General features: G+C 35.0%; 2 protein-coding genes across 2 annotated transcripts in view; one reads left to right on the forward strand and one right to left on the reverse strand.

Moving 5' to 3' along the window:
• The window catches only part of LOC137249091 (protein tweety), a 295423-nt gene that overhangs the window by 206343 nt on the left and 66357 nt on the right, over positions 1–22723 (forward strand). The window lies entirely within an intron of this gene.
• On the reverse strand, positions 9103–10538 carry LOC137249095 (collagenase-like). The gene is made up of 2 exons (XM_067780268.1): positions 10271–10538; positions 9103–10168 (listed from the first exon to the last, which is right to left on the reverse strand). The coding sequence occupies exons 1-2, from the start codon at positions 10441–10443 to the stop codon at positions 9580–9582; spliced, it is 762 nt and encodes a 253-aa protein (XP_067636369.1). The 5' UTR covers positions 10444–10538; the 3' UTR covers positions 9103–9579.

The raw sequence follows: 22723 nt of genomic DNA on the forward strand, positions 1-22723 counted from the left end.
GCCATTTTAAGTGCACACAGATTGTTAATCAAAAGTGTGGTTATGTGGAACCTGACATTAAAATTGCAAGATAGCAGCGCCAGCTAAGTTGAAGTTATCGTCACTTATTAAATGTATGTAGTACCTGCAATTGAGTTATCGGCCTCGTATTGAACTCATTTGAACTTTCTTCTAAAGGAGATTTGCTCACACAAACTGTGTGGAGGAAAGAAGGAGCGCTTAACGTTAATCAGAAAAAAAACGCGCAAAGTTGACAGTCAACGACAGGAAAGTCAAAAGTACAATATTGCCGACTCAATAAGTAATATATTTTCTGACTGATTTGTATGTTTGTATATGAGAATGTATATGTATGAAATTTACGGACAGGCGCCAGCTTTTATAAAGTTTCACTCAATATATGTACGTGCTAGATTAATAGAAACTTTACTACCATTTGAGATTATTACTTTTTATCTTTGATTCTTTGCATTAAAAGTATAAGTGGATACTTACTTTAATATATAAAAATTTCCCTTAGGGCTTTTATTAAACAGTTTAATCATTACTGAATTTACTAGCTTTTTTAATATAAACTCTTTTTTATGACATAAGTTTGTGATCAATTGGATACGCAAAAAAATATAATAAGTAATGCTAATGAAAACAATGATAGTATTGGAGAACAATTTCAGGTACCCTTTTATTGTAAAATGCTCTCAAATAATCGAAAACCTTCTTTCAACCCATGTTAAACTTAAAGTATGAAATTTAAAATACAAGCAAATAAAACTAAGCAAAAAAATTAAATTTCCCCAAAGGGAAATTTTTTGGGATTTTTTAAACTCCAGTTAAACGTGCAAAAGTATTGTTGGATATGATTACTCCAGTATTTCCAACTTATTCTGTTTACTTTTTCAAACAGTTAAAAAAAATATGTACAATTGTTGTATTCTAAACAATTTCTTTTTAAGTTCAAGTTTTCTTTCAGAAGTTTCGAACTGCAATTTTATATATAGGTTAATAAAATAATAAAGCTAGGAGATACAGCGCTGATGTATCTTTTTTTATAGAAGATAGAAGCTACATAATACAAATAAACCAAACTCAGCTGTGGGAAAACAAAGCGAAAGTTGTTTATCTCTGTGAAGTGTGGTAAAATGCAAGGTAATAGAAAGCTCAGGAGCTGCTTTAAGCTTTATTTCAAATACTGTTTCATATTTACATATGTATGTACATGTGTATGTATGCAGCTCGTAAGTTTCACTTTTGGTTGACGCATTCTTGAATTGAAGAGAAAATTTACCATCGCAGAAGTGAAAAGTTTTAACTCTAAAAGCTTTGGGTTTTGTTTTGTTTTCGCAAAAATGTGCCCTAAACTAAAATTTCCCTGGAAGAAAATTTTAAGAAAACTTTTTTAAGTGTACTTCAAATTGAAATAACTTATTCGGACAAGATTAAGCAAAAAAGAAAAATTTCCCTGGAGGGAAAATTTTTGGGGAAATTTTCAAAAAGTGCATGTTTTGTGAAAATATGTCATATTTAACGCAATTTACTACTTCAGTATATATTTATTAAATGTTTGTAAAATCTCAAGATTTTAAGTTAATGAAACTTTTTATATGTATCTTTTTCTAATAGAAAAAAGCATTGACTACACATAAGTATGTACTTTCATTATTATGTGTCCTTCAATTATTTATTTTCTTGGTGGGATCGGCTTTTCGGTCTCAACTTGTTTATTTTAGACACCAATCCTTTGCAAATTTTTTATTTAAATTAATGCTGTTTTTTTATCTGGCACATTTTCCACTCACTGAATATTTGCAGCATTACATCACATTGCCTCACTTTGCAGCCTCTTAACTAGACTTTAATTTAAATAATTTTACTTATTCTTTACAACAACACCCTGTTGTACCAGCGAATTTGTTTATCTTGTGAATGTCTAAACAAGTTTTTTTGTGAAGAAATACAATAGAAATGCTTAAATACTTCACAAACTGCACAAATTCTTAGCTTTCATCGCTGAAGCAAGAAAAAGGGTTACCCATTTCTCGAAGCAACCTTAACGACTTTCATTGTTCATTTCTTTGAATGCTACAGTGCAACGAACTAATGCTGCACTTTCACGTTTCGATTGCCAGCCATCGCAGATGCCTTACAATGCATATAATATTTGCATAAACGTAGCAAGAAAGTAGTCAGAGAAACCTTGTGGGGTGTGATGGATTTCACAATGCTAGTTTGGGTTAACGAAAAATTGCAAAAGCAAGATAAGGAGCCTTGCGAGATTTCTTGAAAGGAGAAGAATATGCGCCGCTAGTAAGAAATAAATAAAAGTTGTTTGCTGAAAGACGTCTTGTACCAAAACAAAAACACTAAAAAAGCGAAATCGGTAGCTGATATCGCAAAGTAGCGCCATAAATTGCAGGGCAACAACAAGAACAAAGTGTAAAAAGAGGTAAATTAAAGTAAAAGAAACCGAATGCAACTTATGCGCAAAAATGGAAAATGACGGTAGCATTTGAATTTCTTGCAAAAAGCTGTAGAAAACTATTTTGCACAATTGTTTATGAGTGGATACGTAGAAGCCAGAATTTAATTTGTTAAAATTTAAAAAAAATATAAAATTTCTGTTTTTTTATTTTTAAATTCAACTAGAGACCACTACTTTTTTGAAAGGAAATTTTAAGGGAATGATTTAACCGCTGTTCAGATTTGCATGAAAGGATTTTTTAAAAAGTTCGGTTAGGTTGAACTGACCGCAAACCCTCTGCCTCTTTTTGATTTCTTCAAATCGGTTTGGGACGTCTTTCGTCGATTTATCGAGTGCGCCACCCTTCTTTGCCAACTCATCGGCCTTTTCGTTACTTTCTACCCTAGGAACCCGCCGTACTATCAATATTTATTCGGACACGACTACATCTTAAGCCCGCTTCCTCCAGAATTTCTGCTGCTTTTTGACGACTATAACTTTCACCACTAAAGTGATCTGACAGTCGGCAGAATTTACTTATTTTTGGATTGGCACAATACGCAGCAGACCCAACCACTTCCCGTAATTCGGAACTATCAGTATACACATATGTATGTGGCCTACGCTCAAGCTGCCCGGATGCCTAAAGCCTTCCCAAGCCAAAGATTTGCATCAGGTTACTTGGAATGGAATGGCATATTGTGATATTTACGGCAGCTGGATTTCTCGACTTTAGACTACATACCTACGAACCGAGCGATCCTATACCGCAAGACAATTTTGAAACCTATGCTTTCCCAGGCAGTACTTCGCAGAGAGCCCTTTCACATGGTCTGAGTTGAACAGCAATTTTAAGCACTCTATACTTATAGGAACATCCAAAAATGGGAGCTTTTCACACTACGAAATGTATTCAAAGCCAAGTAAAGAGTATTTGACATCAAAACCTTCGGATTGCTTGCTGTCAATGAGATATTGAGAGTCTCCTTATCTTCGAAAAAATAATAACCATTGAAAACTAATACTAACTGAGTGGTCTCGCCTATTAGATGGGGCGAAGCACTGGTAAAACTTGGTAACCAGCCTGTCCAATAATCTAAGAGCATCTGGGCTTTCATTAGGCAGTGCGGTTGCCAAATTCACGGCTTTCAAGTGGGATTTTTTAGTTTAATAGATTTCGATATCGATATTTCGATAGCTGCCTTGATACAATATTGACCAAAGTCGTACTCTTGTAGCAAGGTGCGCGGTGTGTTCTCGAAATTATCCTTGCTCAATCAACGCTAATATCAGGCGTATTGACTTTTAATCCGCACGAAGCTGGTAACTGGCTATCCACCGTCTGCGACAGATAAAATCGTATGCCCCACGAAGCCAAGTTTCAATGTAGTCGTTTGAGCTAGGAAGTAGAATATAAAAGTTCAAAATGAAAGAATAGATTTTTGGATCATTTGTAAACACCTTAATCAAATTTGACCTTAAAACCCCAACAGGTACATTTTACATATTTCAGTTTTATCTTTAAATTCACTTTGATATGAATTGAAACAAGTAAGGAAGGTTAAGTTCGGGTGTAACCGAACATTACATACTCAGTTGAGAGCTATGGTGACAACATAAGGGAAAATAACCATGTAGGAAAATGCACCGAGGGAAACCCTGGAATGTGTTTGTATGACATGCGTATCAAATGAAAGGCATTAAAGAGTATTTTATGAGGGAGTGGGCCATAGTTCTACAGGTGGACGCCATTTAGGGATATAGCCATAAAGGTGGACCAGAGGTGACCCTAGAATTTGTTTGTACAATATGGGTATCAAAAGAAAGGTGTTAATGAGTATTTTAAAAGGGAGTAATCCTTAGTTCCATAGGTGGACGCCGTTTCGATATATCGCCATAAAGGTGGACCAGGGGTGACCCTAGAATTTGTTTGTACAATATGGGCATCAAACGAATGGTGTTAATGAGTATTTTAAAAGGGAGTGGATGCCGTTTCGAAATATCGCCATAAAAGTGGACCAGGGGTGACTCTAGAATGTGTTTGTACGATATGGGTATCAAATTAAAGGTATTAATGAGGGTTTTAAAAGGGAGCGGTGGTTGTTGTATAGGTGGTCGCCTTTTCGAGATATCGCCACAAAGGTGGACCAGGGGTGACTCTAGAATGCGTTTGTACGATATGGGTATCAAATGAAAGGTGTTAATGAGTGTTTTAAAAGGTTCCATAGGTGGACGCCGTTTCGAGATATCGCCATAAAGGTGGGCCAGGGGTGACTAGAATTCGTTTGTGCAATATGGGTATCAAACGAAAGGAGTTAATGAGTATTTTAAAAGGGAGTGGGCCTTAGTTCTATAGGTGGACGCCTTTTCGAGGTATCGCAATAAAGGTGGACCAGGGGTGACTCTAGACTTTGTTTGTGCGATATGGGTATCAAATGAAAGGTGTTAATGAGTATTTTAAAATGGCGTGGGGCTTAGTTCTATAGGTGTTCGCCTTTTCGAGATATCGCCATAAAGGTGGACCAGGGATGACTTTAGAATATGTTTGTACGATATGGGTATCAAATGAAAGGTGTTAATGAGTATTTTAAAATGGCGTGGGGCTTAGTTCTATAGGTGGACGCCTTTTCGAGATATCGCCATAAAGGTGGACCAGGGGTGACTCTAGACTTTGTTTGTGCGATATGGGTATCAAATGAAAGGTGTTAATGAGTATTTTAAAATGGCGTGGGGCTTAGTTCTATAGGTGTTCGCCTTTTCGAGATATCGCCATAAAGGTGGACCAGGGATGACTTTAGAATATGTTTGTACGATATGGGTATCAAATGAAAGGTGTTAATGAGTATTTTAAAAGGGCGTGGGACTTAGTTCTATAGGTGGACGCCTTTTCGAGATATCGCCATAAAGGTGGACCAGGGGTGACTCTAGAATGAGTTTGTACGATATGGGTATCAAATTAAAGGCATTAATGAGAGTTTTAAAAGGGAGTGGTGGTAGTTGTATATGTGAAGGCGTTTTCCAGATATCGACCAAAATGTGGACCAGGGTGACCCAGAACATTATCTGTTGGATACCGCTAATTTATTTATATATATAATACCTGCCAAGATTTTAAGGGTTTTTTTATTTCGCCCTGCAGAACTTTTTCATTTTCTTCTACTTAATATGGTAGGTGTCACAACCATTTTATAAAGTTTTTCTAAAGTTATATTTCGCGTCAATAAAACAATCCAATTACCTTACTATGTTTCATCCCTTTTTTCGTATTTGGTATAGAATTATGGCATTTTTTCATTTTTCGTAATTTTCGATATCGAAAAAGTGGGCGTGGTCATAGTCGGATTTCGTTCATTTTTCATACCAAGATAAAATGAGTTCAAGTAAGCACGTGAACTAAGTTCATTAAAGATATGTCGATTTTTGCTCAAGTTATCGTGTTAACGGCCATGCGGAAGGACAGACGGACGACTGTGTATAAAAACTGGGCGTGGCATCAACCGATTCCGCCCATTTTCACAGAAAACAGTTAACGTCATAAAATCTATGCCCCTACCAAATTTCAAAAGGATTGGTTAATTTTTGTTCGACTTATGGCGTTAAAAGTATCCTAGACAAATTAAATGAAAAAGGGCGGAGCAACGCCCATTTTGAAATTTTCTTTTATTTTTGTATTTGGTTGCACCATATCATTACTGGCGGCCACCGTGGTGTGATGGTAGCGTGCTCCGCCTATCACACCGTATGCCCTGGGTTCAACTCCCGGGAAAAGCAACATCAAAATTTTAGAAATAAGATTTTTCAATTAGAACAAAAATTTGTCTAAGCGGGGTCGCCCCTCGGCAGTGTCTGGCAAGCGCTCCGATTGTATTTCTGCCATGAAAAGCTCTCAGTGAAAACTCATCTGCCTTGCAGATGCCGTTCGGAGTCGGCATAAAACATGTAGGTCCCGTCCGGCCAATTTGTAGGGAAAAATCAAGAGGAGCACGACGCAAATTGGAAGAGAAGCTCGGCCTTAGATCTCTTCGGAGGTTATCGCGCCTTACATTTATTTTTTTTTATATCATTACTGGAGTTGAATGTTGACATAATTTACTTATATACTGTAAAGATATTAAATTTTGTGTTAAAATTTTACTTAAAAAAAATTTTTTTTTTAAAAGTGGGCGTGGTCCTTCTCCAATTTTGCTAATTTTTATTAAGCGTACATATAGTAATAGGAGTAACGTTCCGGCCAAATTTCATCATGATATCTTCAACGACTGCCAAATTACAGCTTGCAAAACTTTTAAATTACCTTTTTTTAAAAGTGGGCGGTGCCACGCCCATTGACCAAAATTTTACTAATTTTCTATTCTGCGTCATAAGTTCAACTCATCTACCAAGTTTCGTCGCTTTATCTGTCTTTTGTAATGAATTATCGCACTTTTTCGGTTTTTCGAAATTTTCGATATGGAAAAAGTGGGCGTGGTTATAGTCCGATATCGTTCATTTTAAATAGCGATCTGAGATGAGTGCTCAGGAACCTACATACCAAATTTCATCAAGATACCTCAAAATTTACTCAAGTTATCGTGTTAACGGACGGACGGACGGAAGGACGGACGGACATGGCTCAATCAAATTTTTTTTCGATCCTGATTATTTTGATATATGGAAGTCTATATCTATCTCGATTTCTTTATATATGTACAACCAACCGTTATCCAATCAAACGTAATATACTCTGTGAGCTCTGCTCAACTGAGTATAAAAACAATGTATGCGGTATTTGTAAACATCCTGTGAAGCTTCAGTCTTCTAGCAGTTAAAAAGAGAAACAAATGACAAAAACCCTATTATTTGTAAAACAGTTTGCGTTCAAACAGACAGACAGATGGACGAACAGACAGACGGACGGACGGACCTGACTAAATGAACTCAGCTCGTCATCCTGATCATTTCGGTATACTTATTGATGGGTATATTGCGTCTTTTTTAAAGACTTACGATTTTGATATTCGTCACAAACTAGATATACCAATTATTTTCATGAAAGGTATAAAAACGTGAAAGAAATCGCTGTGTAAATGTATGACAGTGTAGATTCAAATATAAAATCTATAATATCTTAACTCATGAGACTTGCAATGTGGAGATAATTTCAACAATTAGTAACAGTCACTTGAACTCGGGAAAATATTTATACAGCTGAAAATTAGACAATGGTACTTTGTACAAATTTGTCTCTAACAAAAAATAAAACTTATAAAATTGAAAGTTTTTCAATTCTGCATCAATTATCTAAGACCTGAACATACTCGTAAATAAGGTTCGAAAATTATTTTTTTGGGTATGCGTATTGGAACTTTTTTTCCTGAGCCCAAATCTTATCGAAAACTCGATGGCGCGATATCGGTTAACTTTCGTCAATACAAATCGACTCTGGTTAGTGTACATGTATATGCACACACAAAAATGTAATTTAGTGTTAACACTTTACGGAGAAACGTCAAAACTTATGTGTATTCGTTGTATTGAGTCAGGGTAGATGTGAGTATCCAGTCGCAGTGGTATGGTGTTAGCGTTATCCGCCTTTCGCACCGAATATCCTAAGTTCAAGTCCCGGCCAAGCCAACTTAAACATTTTTTCTTTATTATTCTAGCTTTCATGAAATGGTATATTTAGCTTGTCACGAATCTCAAAATTGTAAGTCCGTAAAGAAGCAGAGATGGGCCCACCAATAAGTATTCCGAAATGATCAAGATGACGATCTAAGTTGATTTGAGATATCTTTATGAACTTTGGTGAGCGGGTATGTACTTGTTTCCGATTAGACATTTGTCGGAATCGAGCGGATCGGACCACTATAGCATATATCCTCCATATAACCCCACATGACACCAACCATCTATTTAATTGTAATGTGGAACCAACGCCTCTAACACCCCTTTTCATTATGGTCCACCCCTGTTGAAACAGCAAGTTTCCTTGGACTCCCGTTAGAGGATATTGATGGCAATTTGTGATCGGTCGCACCCATTAGGTGGGGCGAAGCACTGCTAAAACAACAACAACATATAACCGATTTTTCAGAAAAGAGGTTTTTTGTAATATCTTCCTGAATTGACCAGACAGACGCTCAAAATTTACTAAATGCTTTTATATATGGGACATACTAATTTCTGATAAAATCATTGAGACCGGTCGTATATATAGTATATATCTAATACAACTGATTCTGCAAATGATAGGTTTTCGTAAATTTTGCCCCACTTAACAAGCTTCAAATTTAATAAAATACTTACGAACGCGTCATATATTGTACAGATAAGTGATTCATGGTCATAGCTATAGTATATACACAGCAAAAAAACGTAGATTAGCGATTTTTCTATTTTATATTTATAGAAAATTACGCTCTCTTCTCTATATATTACACATCTTATACAACTGATTATTCGGATATAACGAAGTTGCAATAAAATATCCTGAGGTTATAAATGTGGAGCAGAGATTGAGTTATTGGAATGCAGGATATTTCCCAGGCAAAGCCTAAACGGAATAGTATGAAATGTTATCTTTAAACTTCATAGCGTTAGGAAAACCCTTTTTATCCTCCTTTAGAATTTACAAACCATAAAACGCGTTGCAAATAATTTTCGTTCTCATTTTACAGAGGTAAGCTTTATTGCACTTTTTATTGAGTTCAAAATACTTATGATGATACAGTTTAGCATAACGAACGTAATCCGAATGTAAACCAATCTTCTTATACAATTTTAAGTAACATGACTTTTTGTTATGCAAAGACTTTAGTTCTTTTTAGGGATCCCGGCTTGCATTGATTCATCGTATGAACAAATATGTTTGGACACATACTTTTCATATAAATTAAGAATGATTCCATTAAAATATAAAACTTTCTAATCGACGTTCGCATTATTTTGAGGCCAAGTGGCCAAGTTATTTTAGAAGCTATCGCGCCCTAAGTGCTTCAATTTCGAGAAAAACGTGACTTTTTCGGTTATGCCGAGAATACAGATATATATATATGCAAGGGTGCCGTGATGACTCAACCATGTCCGATTAATTATTTTTTATAATTTATACTTATAGTTAATAATTTTGGGGCCAATATTTTTTAGAAACACAAGCACTTTTTTTTATTAAGCCTAAGCCCCGTATTTTCTTGAATCCAACCCAAGTAGGAAGTGACACGTGTATATCCAGCTGGTAAACCAGCTTCACATCCATCCTCTGAATGAAAAGACATAATACCAATTTGTAGCATTAAAGATGTCAACACCAATGGACCACCAGAATCACCAACACAAGGGCCAATACGATTGTCAGTGGAAGTACACAAATGTCCGGTTTTGATCACAGATGAACCATATTCTTCAGCACATACTTCGTTCGAGATCACTTTCATATTGGCAAACTGTAAAACAGGTGAACTCGATGTGTCTCTATCAGAGGTAAGACCCCATCCAGAAGCCACTACAGTTTCATCAACGTAAGTGGGATAACTTGAATCGCATTTTGGTAGGGACACAGGTCGAATGACAGCTGAATATTTTACAGCTGGAATTTTGATCAAAGCTATATCATTTAACTTAGATTCCCAATCGAATTCAGGATGAGCTTTAATGTTACATTTGTCTACCTCCAGGCGTACAATGGGATCTAAGGGAGTGATGCTGCCTAAGAATACGATCACATTAACAGCACTGAAATTAAAAGAATTGACGTACGTTATTAACTTATACATTTTTCTTTTCGCCAATTGTCTCACACTCTAAAACATACAGCACATATAATTCAAAACTTACTTTAAAGTACAATGAGCAGCCGTCAGCACCCATTTTTTGCTTATTAGAGATCCACCACAAATGCCCCAATTTTCACCATCAAATAACGACAAACCAGCTTGATAAGGAAATTTATTAGCAGCAGCCGTTTGACCATTTGTTATACGTGGACTTACAGCTACCGTTTGCACCATAGACCCTAAGCGTTCACGTTGTGTATTTCTAGATCCCCGATTTTCAAACGCCGAGGCTATGCATAGTAGGAGCGACAAAGCTATCAACAATTTCATGTTGCTGCTGTTCAAGCAAATTTAGACTGACTGAAGCATAGGCTGTTTTGGTTTATTTGTAGTATAGTTCAATAGCGTACTATGGGATAGTTTGCAATATTTTGCCATATATTTCTGCAATTCGCAGTATATGGGTATTTCGCAATAAACGAGATTTTTATTTTCTATCGATTAGGAATACTTCGGATACATTTTAACTTTTCACCTTAACTGCAAAGTTTAAATCTATCAAGAAAAACAGAACAGTGATCTTATATATAAAATAGAGCTTACGTTTTATATTCGAACACAAGCGAGATTTTCGAGACCCGAGAAATCGAGAACTCGACTTCTCGCGAGATTTTCGTGTCTCGAAGTACTCGTAAATCTCGCGAGCTTTATGGACAGTATTTATACACTTGAATTTTTTTGTTGATTATATTACTTCAATGATGTTTAACTCAAAACATATTTATTATACATATAATTTTGTTCCCGATATTTTATTTTTCAACGAGACATCAAGAACACGGCTTCTCGCGAGATACTCGAATCTAGAATTACTCGTAAAGCTCGCGAAATTCTCGAATTTCTCGTAATACTCGCGATCTTATCGACTTCCAATTCAGTCGCTGTATTGTCATGGCTTATGCTCCAGAAGAAATCGTAAGCTCTATATAAAAGAGCCAATGAATCAATTAAGTTGAATGTCGAGAAACTCGCGAGCCTTACGAGTAATTCGAGATTCGAGAATCTCGCGAGAAGGGGAGACTCGCGAGAAATCTCTTCTGGAACATGTTCGAGAAATCGTAAGCTCTAATATAAATTCCTCGTGTCACAGGTTTGTGGTTGTATTCCTTCGAAACGGTTTGACCGATTCTCAAGAATTTTTGTGAACAACGAACTCTTAATTTTTTTTTGGACAAAACTTTTTATACCCACCACCCTCTGGGACTGGGACTGAAACTAACACTAGGACTTGGGCTGGGACTGAGACTAGTACCCGAACTGAGACAAGGAATAAGAGATGGAGAAGCATAAAGAGAGCTAGATAGAAGATAAGCGGTGGAAGAAGAAAGAAATTGAGAAATAGGTAGAGTTAGATGAAGTTAGAAACATGGTGATAGATGGAGCGAGGGAAGAAGAAGGACAGGGAGCTAGAATAAAAAGTCTAAGTAGGACGACTACGGAGCAAGCTTCTGGGCCCTTTTAAGCTAGTTCCTCCGCTTTTTAATTCCTATCTATTCTCAAATGCCCTGGGCCCAATATAGATATATATGATTTATACATTCGAACTGGCTTTTTGATGATGTGCTATGCTAGATTGTTGCCTTAATTGAAAATATGTCTTTGCTTCAGTTTAAGCTATTTTCTTCCAGTGCTTCTACTGCTTTGGCTACAGCTACTACTGCCGCCTGGAAGCCGCTACAAGGATTGTGGATCCGTTTGTTACCTTACCGCAGGAGGTATGGTAATGCGGTTGGATTTCTGGAATATCGAAACCATCAATTTAAGGACCGGAGTAGGAGTTGAAAAATGTTAGATTTTCACTATTCCCTCTGTATTTTTTGTCACTCTTACGTGTATGTAGTACATACATATGTATATCTACATGTATTGTAACGAATTTTAGAATATTCCTGATATTTATACACCTTCTGCTAATGTTCGAATCCCTGAACTGTCGAATAAAAAACTCCAATATTCAGTATTGCAAAATGGTCTTTATTTAGACTCCTTTGGGAGTGGTACTTTACAATTATACTTCACTAATAGCATGTTTAAAACAAACTGATTACTGATTCCACAGCTTCCGCTGCTTTTATACTGTCGGTTACCTCGTTCGTCCATTTCTCCTAAGGTCTAGTCATTTTACGAACATGTGTTCTAGAAAAGTTGAATCTCATGCTTGGTTATTTAGCTATATACATGTATACCTCTAGTTTATGCTTTTTTCTAGCCATACACTCAGGGAAAAATATTGTAAAATCAAACATAAATAATGTTAAATCAAGTATAAACCGTTATGATTTCGGGTTAAAGTAGAAAATTGTTAATAGACAATGGACAGTGTTGATTTTATAATGGAATTATAACATTTACAACTTTTAATTTAAGATGATTCGTGCTTGAATTAACATTGATTCGTATTTATTTTAAAAGTGTACACTCTTAAAATAAAATCGTGCATTGTTAATTTAAGGTTGTATACAGTTTGAACTAAGGTATTGCGTACTTAATTTAACATAGAACCATTTTAATTTTTATATTCCACACAACCTATATATTTTTCACCTTTCCACCGAATGACTGGAATTGATAACTTTTGAATTAGGTATAAATTCAGTATCATGGCGGAACGATACAAGGTGGCAGCATAGAACAGCTGATTATAAACTTTTTTAGCTGATTTGATACATCAACTTCCGGCGCAGTACGATTTTAACATTTGTCCATCGAATTTACGAAAACAAAGTACATGGGATTTTTATTTATGTTTGTATGTATGTCACCATGCTGCCACCTTGTATCGTTCCGCTATGTTCAGTACAATACTTATACATACATTTACAACGTTTTTAATTATACTCCGTTGAGCAGAGCTCACAGAGTATATTAACTTTGATTGGATAACGGTTGGTTGTACAAGTATAAAGGAATCGAGATAGATATAGACTTCCATATATCAAAATCATCAGGATCGAAAAAAAATTTGATTGAGCCATGTCCCTCCGTCCGTCCGTCATGAAACATGGTATTTGGATTATTTTATTGACGCAAAATATAACTTTAGAAAAAACTTTGTAAAACGGGTGTGACACCCACCATATTAAGTAGAATGAAATGAAAAAGTTCTGCAGGGCGAAATAAAAAACCCTTGAAATCTTGGCAGGAATACTGTTCGTGGTATTATATATATAAATAAATTAGCGGTATCCAACAGATGATGTTCTGGGTCACCCTGGTCCACATTTTGGTCGATATCTCAAAAACGCCTTCACATACACAACTACCACCACTCTCTTTTAAAAGCCTCATTAATACCTTTAATTTGATACCCATATCGTACAAAGACATTCTAGAGTCACCCCTGGTCCACCTTTATAGCGATATCTCGAAAAGGCGTCCACCTATAGAACTAAGCCCCATGGCCTTTCAAAATACTCATTAACACCTTTCATTTGATACCCATATCGTACAAACATATTCTATAGTCACTCCTGGTGCACCTTTATGGCGATATTTCGAAAAGGCGACCACCTATAGAACTAAGGTCCACTCCCTTTTAAAATACTCATTAATACCTTTCGTTTGATACCCATATTGTACAAACGCATTCTGGAGTCACCCCTGGTCCACCTTTATGCCGATATCTCGAAAAGGCGACCACCTATACAACTACCACCACTCCCTTTTAAAACCCTCATTAATACCTTTAATTTGATACCCATATCGTACAAACACATTCTAGAGTCAGCCCTGGTCCACCTTTATGACGCTATCTCGAAAAGGCGTCCACTTGTAGAACTAAACCCCACGCCCTTTTGAAATACTCATTAACACCTTTCGTTTGATACCCATTTTGTACAAACGCATTCTAGAGTCACCTCTGGTCCACCTTTATGGCGATATCTTGAAACGGCGTCGACCTATGGAAATAAAATAGTTCTATAGGTGGACGCCATTTAGGGATATAGCCATAAAGGTGGATCAGGGTTGACTCTAGAATGCGTTTGTACGTTATGGGTATCAAATGAAAGGTGCTAATGAGTATTTTAAAATGGAGTAATCCTTAGTTCCATAGGTGGACGCCGTTTCGAGATATCGCCACAAAGGTGGACCAGGGGTGACCCTAGAATTAGAATTTGTTTGTACAATATGGGCATCAAACGAATGGTGTTAATGAGTATTTTAAAAGGGAGTGGGCCTTAGTTCTATAGGTGGATGCCGTTTCGAAATATCGCCATAAAGGTGGACCAGTGGTGACTCTAGAATGTTTTTGTACGATATGGGTATCAAATTAAAGGTATTAATGAGGGTTTTGAAAGGGAGTGGTGGTTGTTGTATAGGTGGTCGCCTTTTCGAGATATCGCCATAAACGTGGGCCAGGGGTGACTCTAGAATGCGTTTGTACGATATGGGTATCAAATGAAAGGTGTTAATGAGTATTTTAAAAGGGAGTAATCCTTAGTTCCATAGGTGGACGCCGTTTCGAGATATCGCCATAAAGGTGGGCCAGGGGTGACCCTAGAATTTGTTTGTACAATATGGGCATCAAACGAAAGGTGTTAATGAGAGTTTTAAAAGGGAGCGGTGGTTGTTGTATAGGTGGTCGTATTTTCGAGATATCGCCATAAAGGTGGACCAGGGGTGACCCTAGAATTTGTTTGTACAATATGGGTATCAAACGAAAGGTGTTAATGAGTATTTTAAAAGGGAGTGGGCCTTAGTTCTATAGGTGGACGCCGTTTCGAAATATCGCCATAAAGGTGGACCAGTGGTGACTCTAGAATGTGTTTGTACGATATGGGTATCAAAAGAAAGGTGTTAATGAGTATTTTAAAAGTGAGTAATCCTTAGTTCCATAGGCGGACGCCGTTTCGAGATATCGACATTAAGGTGGACCAGGGGTGAACCTAGAATTTGTTTGTACAATATGGGCATCAAACGAAAGGTGTTAACGAGTATTTTAAAAGGGAGTGGGCCTTAGTTCTATAGGTGGACGCCGTTTCGAAATATCGCCATAAAGGTGGACCAGGGGTGACTCTAGAATGTGTTTGTACGATATGGGTATCAAATTAAAGGTATTAATGAGAGTTTTAAAAGGTAGTGGTGGTTGTTGTATAGGTGGTCGTATTTTCGAGATATCGCCATAAAGGTGGACCAGGGGTGACCCTAGAATTTGTTTGTACAATATGGGTATCAAAAGAAAGGTGTTAATGAGTATTTTAAAAGGGAGTAATCCTTAGTTCCATAGGTGGACGCCGTTTCGAGATATCGCCATAAAGGTGGAGCAGGGGTGGCCCTAGAATTTGTTTGTACAATATGAGTATCAAAATAAAGGTGTTAATGAGTATTTTAAAAGGGAGTAATCCTTAGTTCCATATGTGGACGCCGTTTCGAGATATCGCCATAAAGGTGGGCCAGGGGTGACTCTAGAATTCGTTTGTGCAATATGGGTATCAAACGAAAGGAGTTAATGAGTATTTTAAAAGGGAGTGCGCCTTAGTTCTATAGGTGGACGCCTTTTCGAGGTATCGTAATAAATGTGGACCAGGGGGACTCTAGACTTTGTTTGTACGATATGGGTATCAAATGAAAGGTGCTAATGAGTATTTTTAAAAGGGAGTGGGCCTTCGTTCTATAGGTGTTCGCCTTTTCGAGATATCGCCATAAAGGTGGACCAGGGGTGACTTTAGAATATGTTTGTACGATATGGGTATCAAATGAAAGGTGTTAATGAGTATTTTAAAAGGGCGTGGGGCTTAGTTCTATAGGTGGACGCCTTTTCGAGATATCGCCATAAAGGTGGACCAGGGGTGACTCTAGAATGAGTTTGTACGATATAGGTATCAAATTAAAGGTATTAATGAGAGTTTTAAAAGGGAGTGGTGTGAAGGCGTTTTCCATATATCGACCAAAATGTAGACCAGGGTGACCCAGAACATCATCTGTTGGATACCGCTAATTTATTTATATATGTAATACCTGCCAAGATTTTAAGGGTTTTTTATTTCGCCCTGCAGAACTTTTTCATTTTCTTCTACTTAATATGGTAGGTGTCACAACCATTTTATAAAGTTTTTTCTTAAGTTATATTTCGCGTCAATAAAACAATCCAATTACCTTACCATGTTTCATCCCTTCTTTCGTATTTGGTATAGAATTATGGCATTTTTTTCTTTTTTCGTAATTTTCGATATCGAAAAAGTGGGCGTGGTCATAGTCGGATTTCGTTCATTTTTCATACCAAGATAAAGTGAGTTCAAGTAAGCACGTGAACTAAGTTCATTAAAGATATGTCGATTTTTGCTCAAGTTATCGTGTTAACGGCCATGCGGAAGGACAGACGGACGACTGTGTATAAAAACTGGGCGTGGCATCAAGTTATCGTCATAAAATCTATGCCCCTACCAAATTTCAAAAGGATTGGTTAATTTTTGTTCGACTTATGGCGTTAAAAGTATCCTAGACAAATTAAATGAAAAAGGGCGGAGCCACGCCCATTTTGAAATCTTCTTTTATTTTTGTATTTGGTTGCACCATATCATTACTGGAGTTGAATGTTGACATTATTTACTTATATACTGTAAAGATATTAAATTTTTTGTAAAAATTTTACTTTAAAAAAAATTTTTTTTTAAAAGTGGGCGTGATCCTTCTCCGATTTTGCTAATTTTTATTAAGCGTACATATAGTAATAGGAGTAACGTTCCTGCCAAATTTCATCATGATATCTTCAACGACTGCCAAATTACAGCTTGCAAAACTTTTAAATTACCTTCTTTTAAAAGTGGGCGGAGCCACGCCCATTGTCCAAAATTTTACTAATTTTCTATTCTGCGTCATAAGTTCAACTCATCTACCAAGTTTAGTCGCTTTAGCTGTCTTTTGTAATGAATTATCGCACTTTTTCGGTTTTTCGAAATTTTCGATATCGAAAAAGTGGGCGTGGTTATAGTCCGATTTCGTTCATTTTAAATAGCGATCTGAGATGAGTGCTCAGGAACCTACATACCAAATTTCATCAAGATACCTCAAAATTTACTCAAGTTATCGTGTTAACGGACGGACGGACGGACGGACGGACGGACATGGCTCAATCAAATTTTTTTTCGATCCTGATTATTTTGATATATGGAAGTCTATATCTATCTCGATTCCTTTATATATGTACAACCAACCGTTATCCAATCAAACTTAATATACTCTGTGAGCTCTGCTCAACTGAGTATAAAAAGTGAACAATTTTTGAAGTATGCAAATGAATCCAGTCGATCCAAACGAGCAAAGCATTAATTTTTATATAGCATACTTTTAGGTGCACATTTCTAAGCCATTTATAGCAGAATGGTGAAGCAGGAGAGCGTTAGAAGAAAAACAAAGCAGAAAGCAGTAAATGCTGATGTGAATTAAAGCAATAATGCAAGAAATAAAAAATATCGCTACAAGCTGAAGAGAAAAAACAAATAACCCACTTCATCCTAAATGTATGCAAATAAAATTTAAATAAATACCAAGATTTTTTAGTTGCAATATTATTGCTGAAGACGTGAATGCAGACAAAAACTCAGCTAAATGGATAAACAAAGTTGGTGAAAAAAGAATGATTTACATAAAAGCGAAAAAAGTGCTTAATATGTATTTAAATATTTATTTACTTAGTACACAGAAATACATATGTGTATGTGCATACATGTAGTTATGTGAATTTATGAAATTTAGAGCAAAAAATATGTACTTTTTTCTATCCCTTCAACATTTCAGAAAGTCAAAGTGCAAATTTAATCAGAAATTTGAATTTTTACCTGGTGAAATTTAACAATAGATCTAAAAATTTCTTAAAATAAACATTAATTATTTATCAAATATATTCTGAGATATTTTTACAGTTAAAAATAATTACATTTTGTTGATTAATTTTAGGCTTTTAATAAACTTCAGTACAAACTTTTAGGCACTAAGCAATTTAAATGCAATAAAATGTTTATTTCTTAGCTTCTCTCAGTTATTTAAGCGTTTTTTCACAAAATTTCCCTGAAACGAAAATTTTTACTGTAAATATCAAATACTGATTAGCAATAATATTTATTACCAAAAATTAAAACCGGTGAGCCAAACTTAAGTTTTTCAGTATTTCAAAAAATGTCCCTTCATATGAAAATTGTTCAAGAAAAGCTATTTTCCAAAGCTATGTTTTTGTCACATTTCCAAAATTTCTTTTTAAGGAAAATTTTGTTGTATCCCAACTTTTCTTTTATGCTTATTTTACTATGACTTTTTTTAACTAGAATAAAAATTAAACCCTTAAATTCTGATTCTGGCATATTTTTAAAATATCCCTTGAGAGGGAAATTTACAAACTGACAACATTTTTTTTTGAAATTAAGAACTAAAATTGCGCTCCCGCAAAAAATATATCCCAGCATCCATCAAGCTAGTCGATCAAGAATTTGTAATTCGTAACATATCCTAGCAACCAACGCCGTGTTAATTTTTGTAAATCTTCTGCACTATCAACAAAAAGTAAATTTCTTACTTTACTCAAGTTCTACTAAATCCTGAAGTTTTAGGGATATTTCTCCCTTATCTTTAACTATTTTTGTATTACCATTGCCGAAAGCTATGATTTTGTAAAATTTCCCTTTAAGGGAAATTTTTATTTATCCCAACTTTTATTCGATGCTGTCCTTACGTTTTCTTTTCATACAAAATGTTTAACTACATTTAAAATTGTATACCGAAAATGTGACTTTGGCGTACTTCGAAAATATTCCTTCAGAGGGAAATTTTTTAGCTGAATTAATTTATTTGAAATTAGATTTTCGCTTGAAGTTAGGAGCATATATTGCGGTCTCATTTAAAATATGTTTTTTAAATATTACCCTTGAGGAAATTTTAGTGCCGATGGAAATGTTTGCATTCAACCTTTATTTAAAAAAAAAAGATTACTAAAAAACCGATTCTTTATTGTACTTTGCCAGAAATTTGTTTAATATAGCAGGTATTTTCATATACTATGTATGTAGCTCATCTCAATTTGAACTCATATTAGGGACATTTTGATTTGCTCAAACTTCGCATCAAAACGTTATTACTTCTTTGCCGACCTGAGTTTTACTAAAGAAGACCTGACTTTAAACTTTTATAAAAATGGAACACCGTAACTCTAATTAAAGTATATTTAGAAAATATCCCTTCGGAGGGAAATTTTAAAACTAACTTCTTTGCCGACCTGACTTTTACTGAAGAAGACCAGACTTATAACTTGCATCAAAATTGAACACGGTAACTCAAATTAGACTATATTTAGAAAATATCCCTTCGGAGGGAAATTTTATTCATTTCTATTTCAATGAGAAGTTCTAAAATATTGATAGCGCTCATCTCAATTTTAAATCAAATGGGGGAAATTTTCATTTGCTCAAGCTTCAGCATCAAAACCATTGATGGCCTTTCTTTTAACTACAATGAAGGTGTCATACCTTAACTCATATTTTAGCATATTTAGAAAATATCCCTCGAAAGGAATTTTTTTATTTAGCCTTTTATTAGTGATATTCAATTGATTCGATTTTTTTAAGCTTTTTGTTGTATGCACTTTGAGAAAATAGTAATTTTTTCCCTGAGAGAATTTTCTAAACTTAAATTTTGTATTTCGACTAACTGAGCATTTTCAATTTCGATAGTAAAAGAAAAGGACTACCTAAACCAAATAATTACCCTTTTCACTATAAACCATTTTTGTCCCACTAATATACTCGGTTATATCAAATTATTTATTGCAGCGATTTTTAATTGCGAATTGCTACAACGTTGTGAATATGCAAGCCCAAAATATAAATTAGCTTTTACAATTTTATCATTTCCCGCTGCAATTTGTAATTGATGTATGCACATATATACGTACATATGCCTAGATTAAGAGAATCTATGTAGTCGATTACAAAATGAATCGCTGTGTTTACATTGAAAAGCAGGAAATTTGAACCACACATTCAAATGAAAGCTTCATGTTCGCATATGTATGTGTAGGAGTAAATAAACCATCAACTGCTATCTGAATAGTTACAGAAAAAGAGCAAGGAATTTTAATTAAAATTCAAATATTGTTACAAAGCATAGTTGAAACGCCCCAATTACAAGCTAAATATGATAAGTTGCCCCTTTTCATATGTAAAACTTTTTTTTTTTTTTGCTGCGAGCAAACGCGTATTTCATCTATTCACATACATCCACACTTACAAGCTCTTGTTACATACTTATGCATGTGTTTGTGTTTATGCATTTTTTAATGAGCACTCTTGAACTTTTTTGCCATAAATTAGCTTAACACAGTCGTAAAAATTTTCCACTATTAGCCAAATTACATACACATTATTTAGCTATTGTGTGCATAACAGCAATCTTATGCAACCGAGTTGCAAAGAAGCACAAAGTTAAATATTGGGAAAATGCAAAGACCTTGACAACTCAAGCCGTGAATTCGTCATCATATTGAACAAAATTTAAGTAGAGTAATTCAGTTGCTCCACTGCGAATGGACAAAAAATATATATCAGAAGCTAAGGACATGACAAACCAGTTGATTTTTAGCATCTCAACTACAAAAGATTTCGACTATCATTAAGTTAATTTCAAAACCTTCAGTGTTTTAACTTTCACTGAAAACTACTGCACTTAATTTTATAGTTGTGGAAACTGTGCCAAAGTTAGATTATTCGGGCTTTTTTTCTAATATAAGAAGGGAAATTTTTATTGTATGAAAAAAAAAATGTCTCCAAGGAACAGCAAAGTTTGGGCTGAAGATGGTTTTTAGATTATTCAGTGCATGCGTTTTAGTAATACTTTAAGAATTTGAGTTGCATAAAGGAGCTTTTTATTTAGGTAGGGAAATTTTGGTATTATAGAGGGAAATTTTTCTCCCAGCAAGGGAAATTATTGAAGGACGATTTTTTCAGTATCCGCAATGATTTTCGTAGAACTTGGAGACATTTTTGGAAACATTTGCGCTTCCAATGTTTTTCTCCCTACGGTAATTATAGTGCAATGAAGAGAAATGAGAGCTGCTTTCTACCTGCCAAAGACCCTTTCGATGCTTAAAGCATTTTACTTAAAGCATAAATTTTTTAGATTATAATCAACTTTTCAAATAAAGAAATTTTTTTGGAGGTATATTTTGTATTCTTTAATTTTTTAAGCTTTTGTTGACAATTTTGCTGTACAAGTTTTACTTGGTTGACTCTTTCTAAAGACTATAGAAATTTATGTGTGTTCCTTGCTTAAGGGAAATTTTTTACGCAAAGCGAAATTTTAGTTGCCCTTGAAAACTCTTTATTGCCTTTTGAGTAATTTGAAAAGCTGTCAAATAATTTTGCAGGGACAACCTTTTTTATTATTTAGCAAAGGAAAATTTTCTGGGCTTCCAAATATTAATTTGAGAAATTTACGTTTTGAGGGGAAACCTTTAACATTATTCCCTAAATAACCTTAGTTCAATTCGTAATAAAATTTCAAGAGAATTTAAACTTTAATTCCTAAGGACATTTTTTCAGCAATAAGGGAAATGTTTGTTGCCCTACGAAAATATTTGCAGACCTCCTCTTAAACAATTAAAGAGCTGTTGCACATTTTGCTTCAGGGAAATTTTTTTATTTTAACTGTGAAATATTTGTTTCTCAAAGTAGTATTATATGCCTTTTGGGGGGCTTTTTCATATTTTGTTTTGGGCTTTTTGAAGTATGTGGCAATTTTTAAACTTTTTATTTTAAAACCGCAAAGCAAGCGATATTCTTTATAAAGGAACGTGCTCAATTTTCTTATTGGGAAATTTATTTTACAACAAGGGAAATTTGTAAAATTGGTGAAACGCTTTATAATTATTCTCTAAATAACCTTGGTTCAATTTGTAATACTTTTTCAAGGCAAGTTAAACTTTGTTCCGAAGGGACATTTTTTAGCAATGAGGGAAATTTGTGTTGTCTTACGAAAAAATGTGTACATCTCCTCTATATCAATTAATGAGCTGTTGCACATTTTGCTTCAAGGGAAATTTTTTATTTAAATTGTAATAGCTTCTGAAATATTTGCTCCTCAAAGTAGTATTATATACCTTTTGGGATATCTTTTTTTATTTATAATTTGGTACTTTGTTTTTGGCTTTTTGAAGTATGTGGCAGTTTTTAAGTTTTTTTATTTTAAACCCGCGAAGCAAGTGACATGCTTTATAAAGGAACGTGCTCAATTTTCTCATTGCAAAATTTATTTTACAACGAGGGAAATTTGTAAAATTGGTGAAAAGCTTTATCATTATTCTCTAAATAACCTTTGTTCAATTCGTAATACTTTTTCAAGACAAGTTAAACTTTTGTTCCGAGATGTTGCAAGAGATGTGCAATCAATTGAAGGGATGTTGACAATTTTGCCTTAAAGGAAGTTTTTCATGTTCAATTGTAAAAGCTTCTGAAATATGTATTCCTCTAAG

The sequence above is a fragment of the Eurosta solidaginis genome, chromosome 4 (genome assembly GCF_040869045.1).
Source record: "Eurosta solidaginis isolate ZX-2024a chromosome 4, ASM4086904v1, whole genome shotgun sequence".
In the NCBI taxonomy this organism is placed as follows: Eukaryota; Metazoa; Arthropoda; class Insecta; order Diptera; family Tephritidae; genus Eurosta; species Eurosta solidaginis.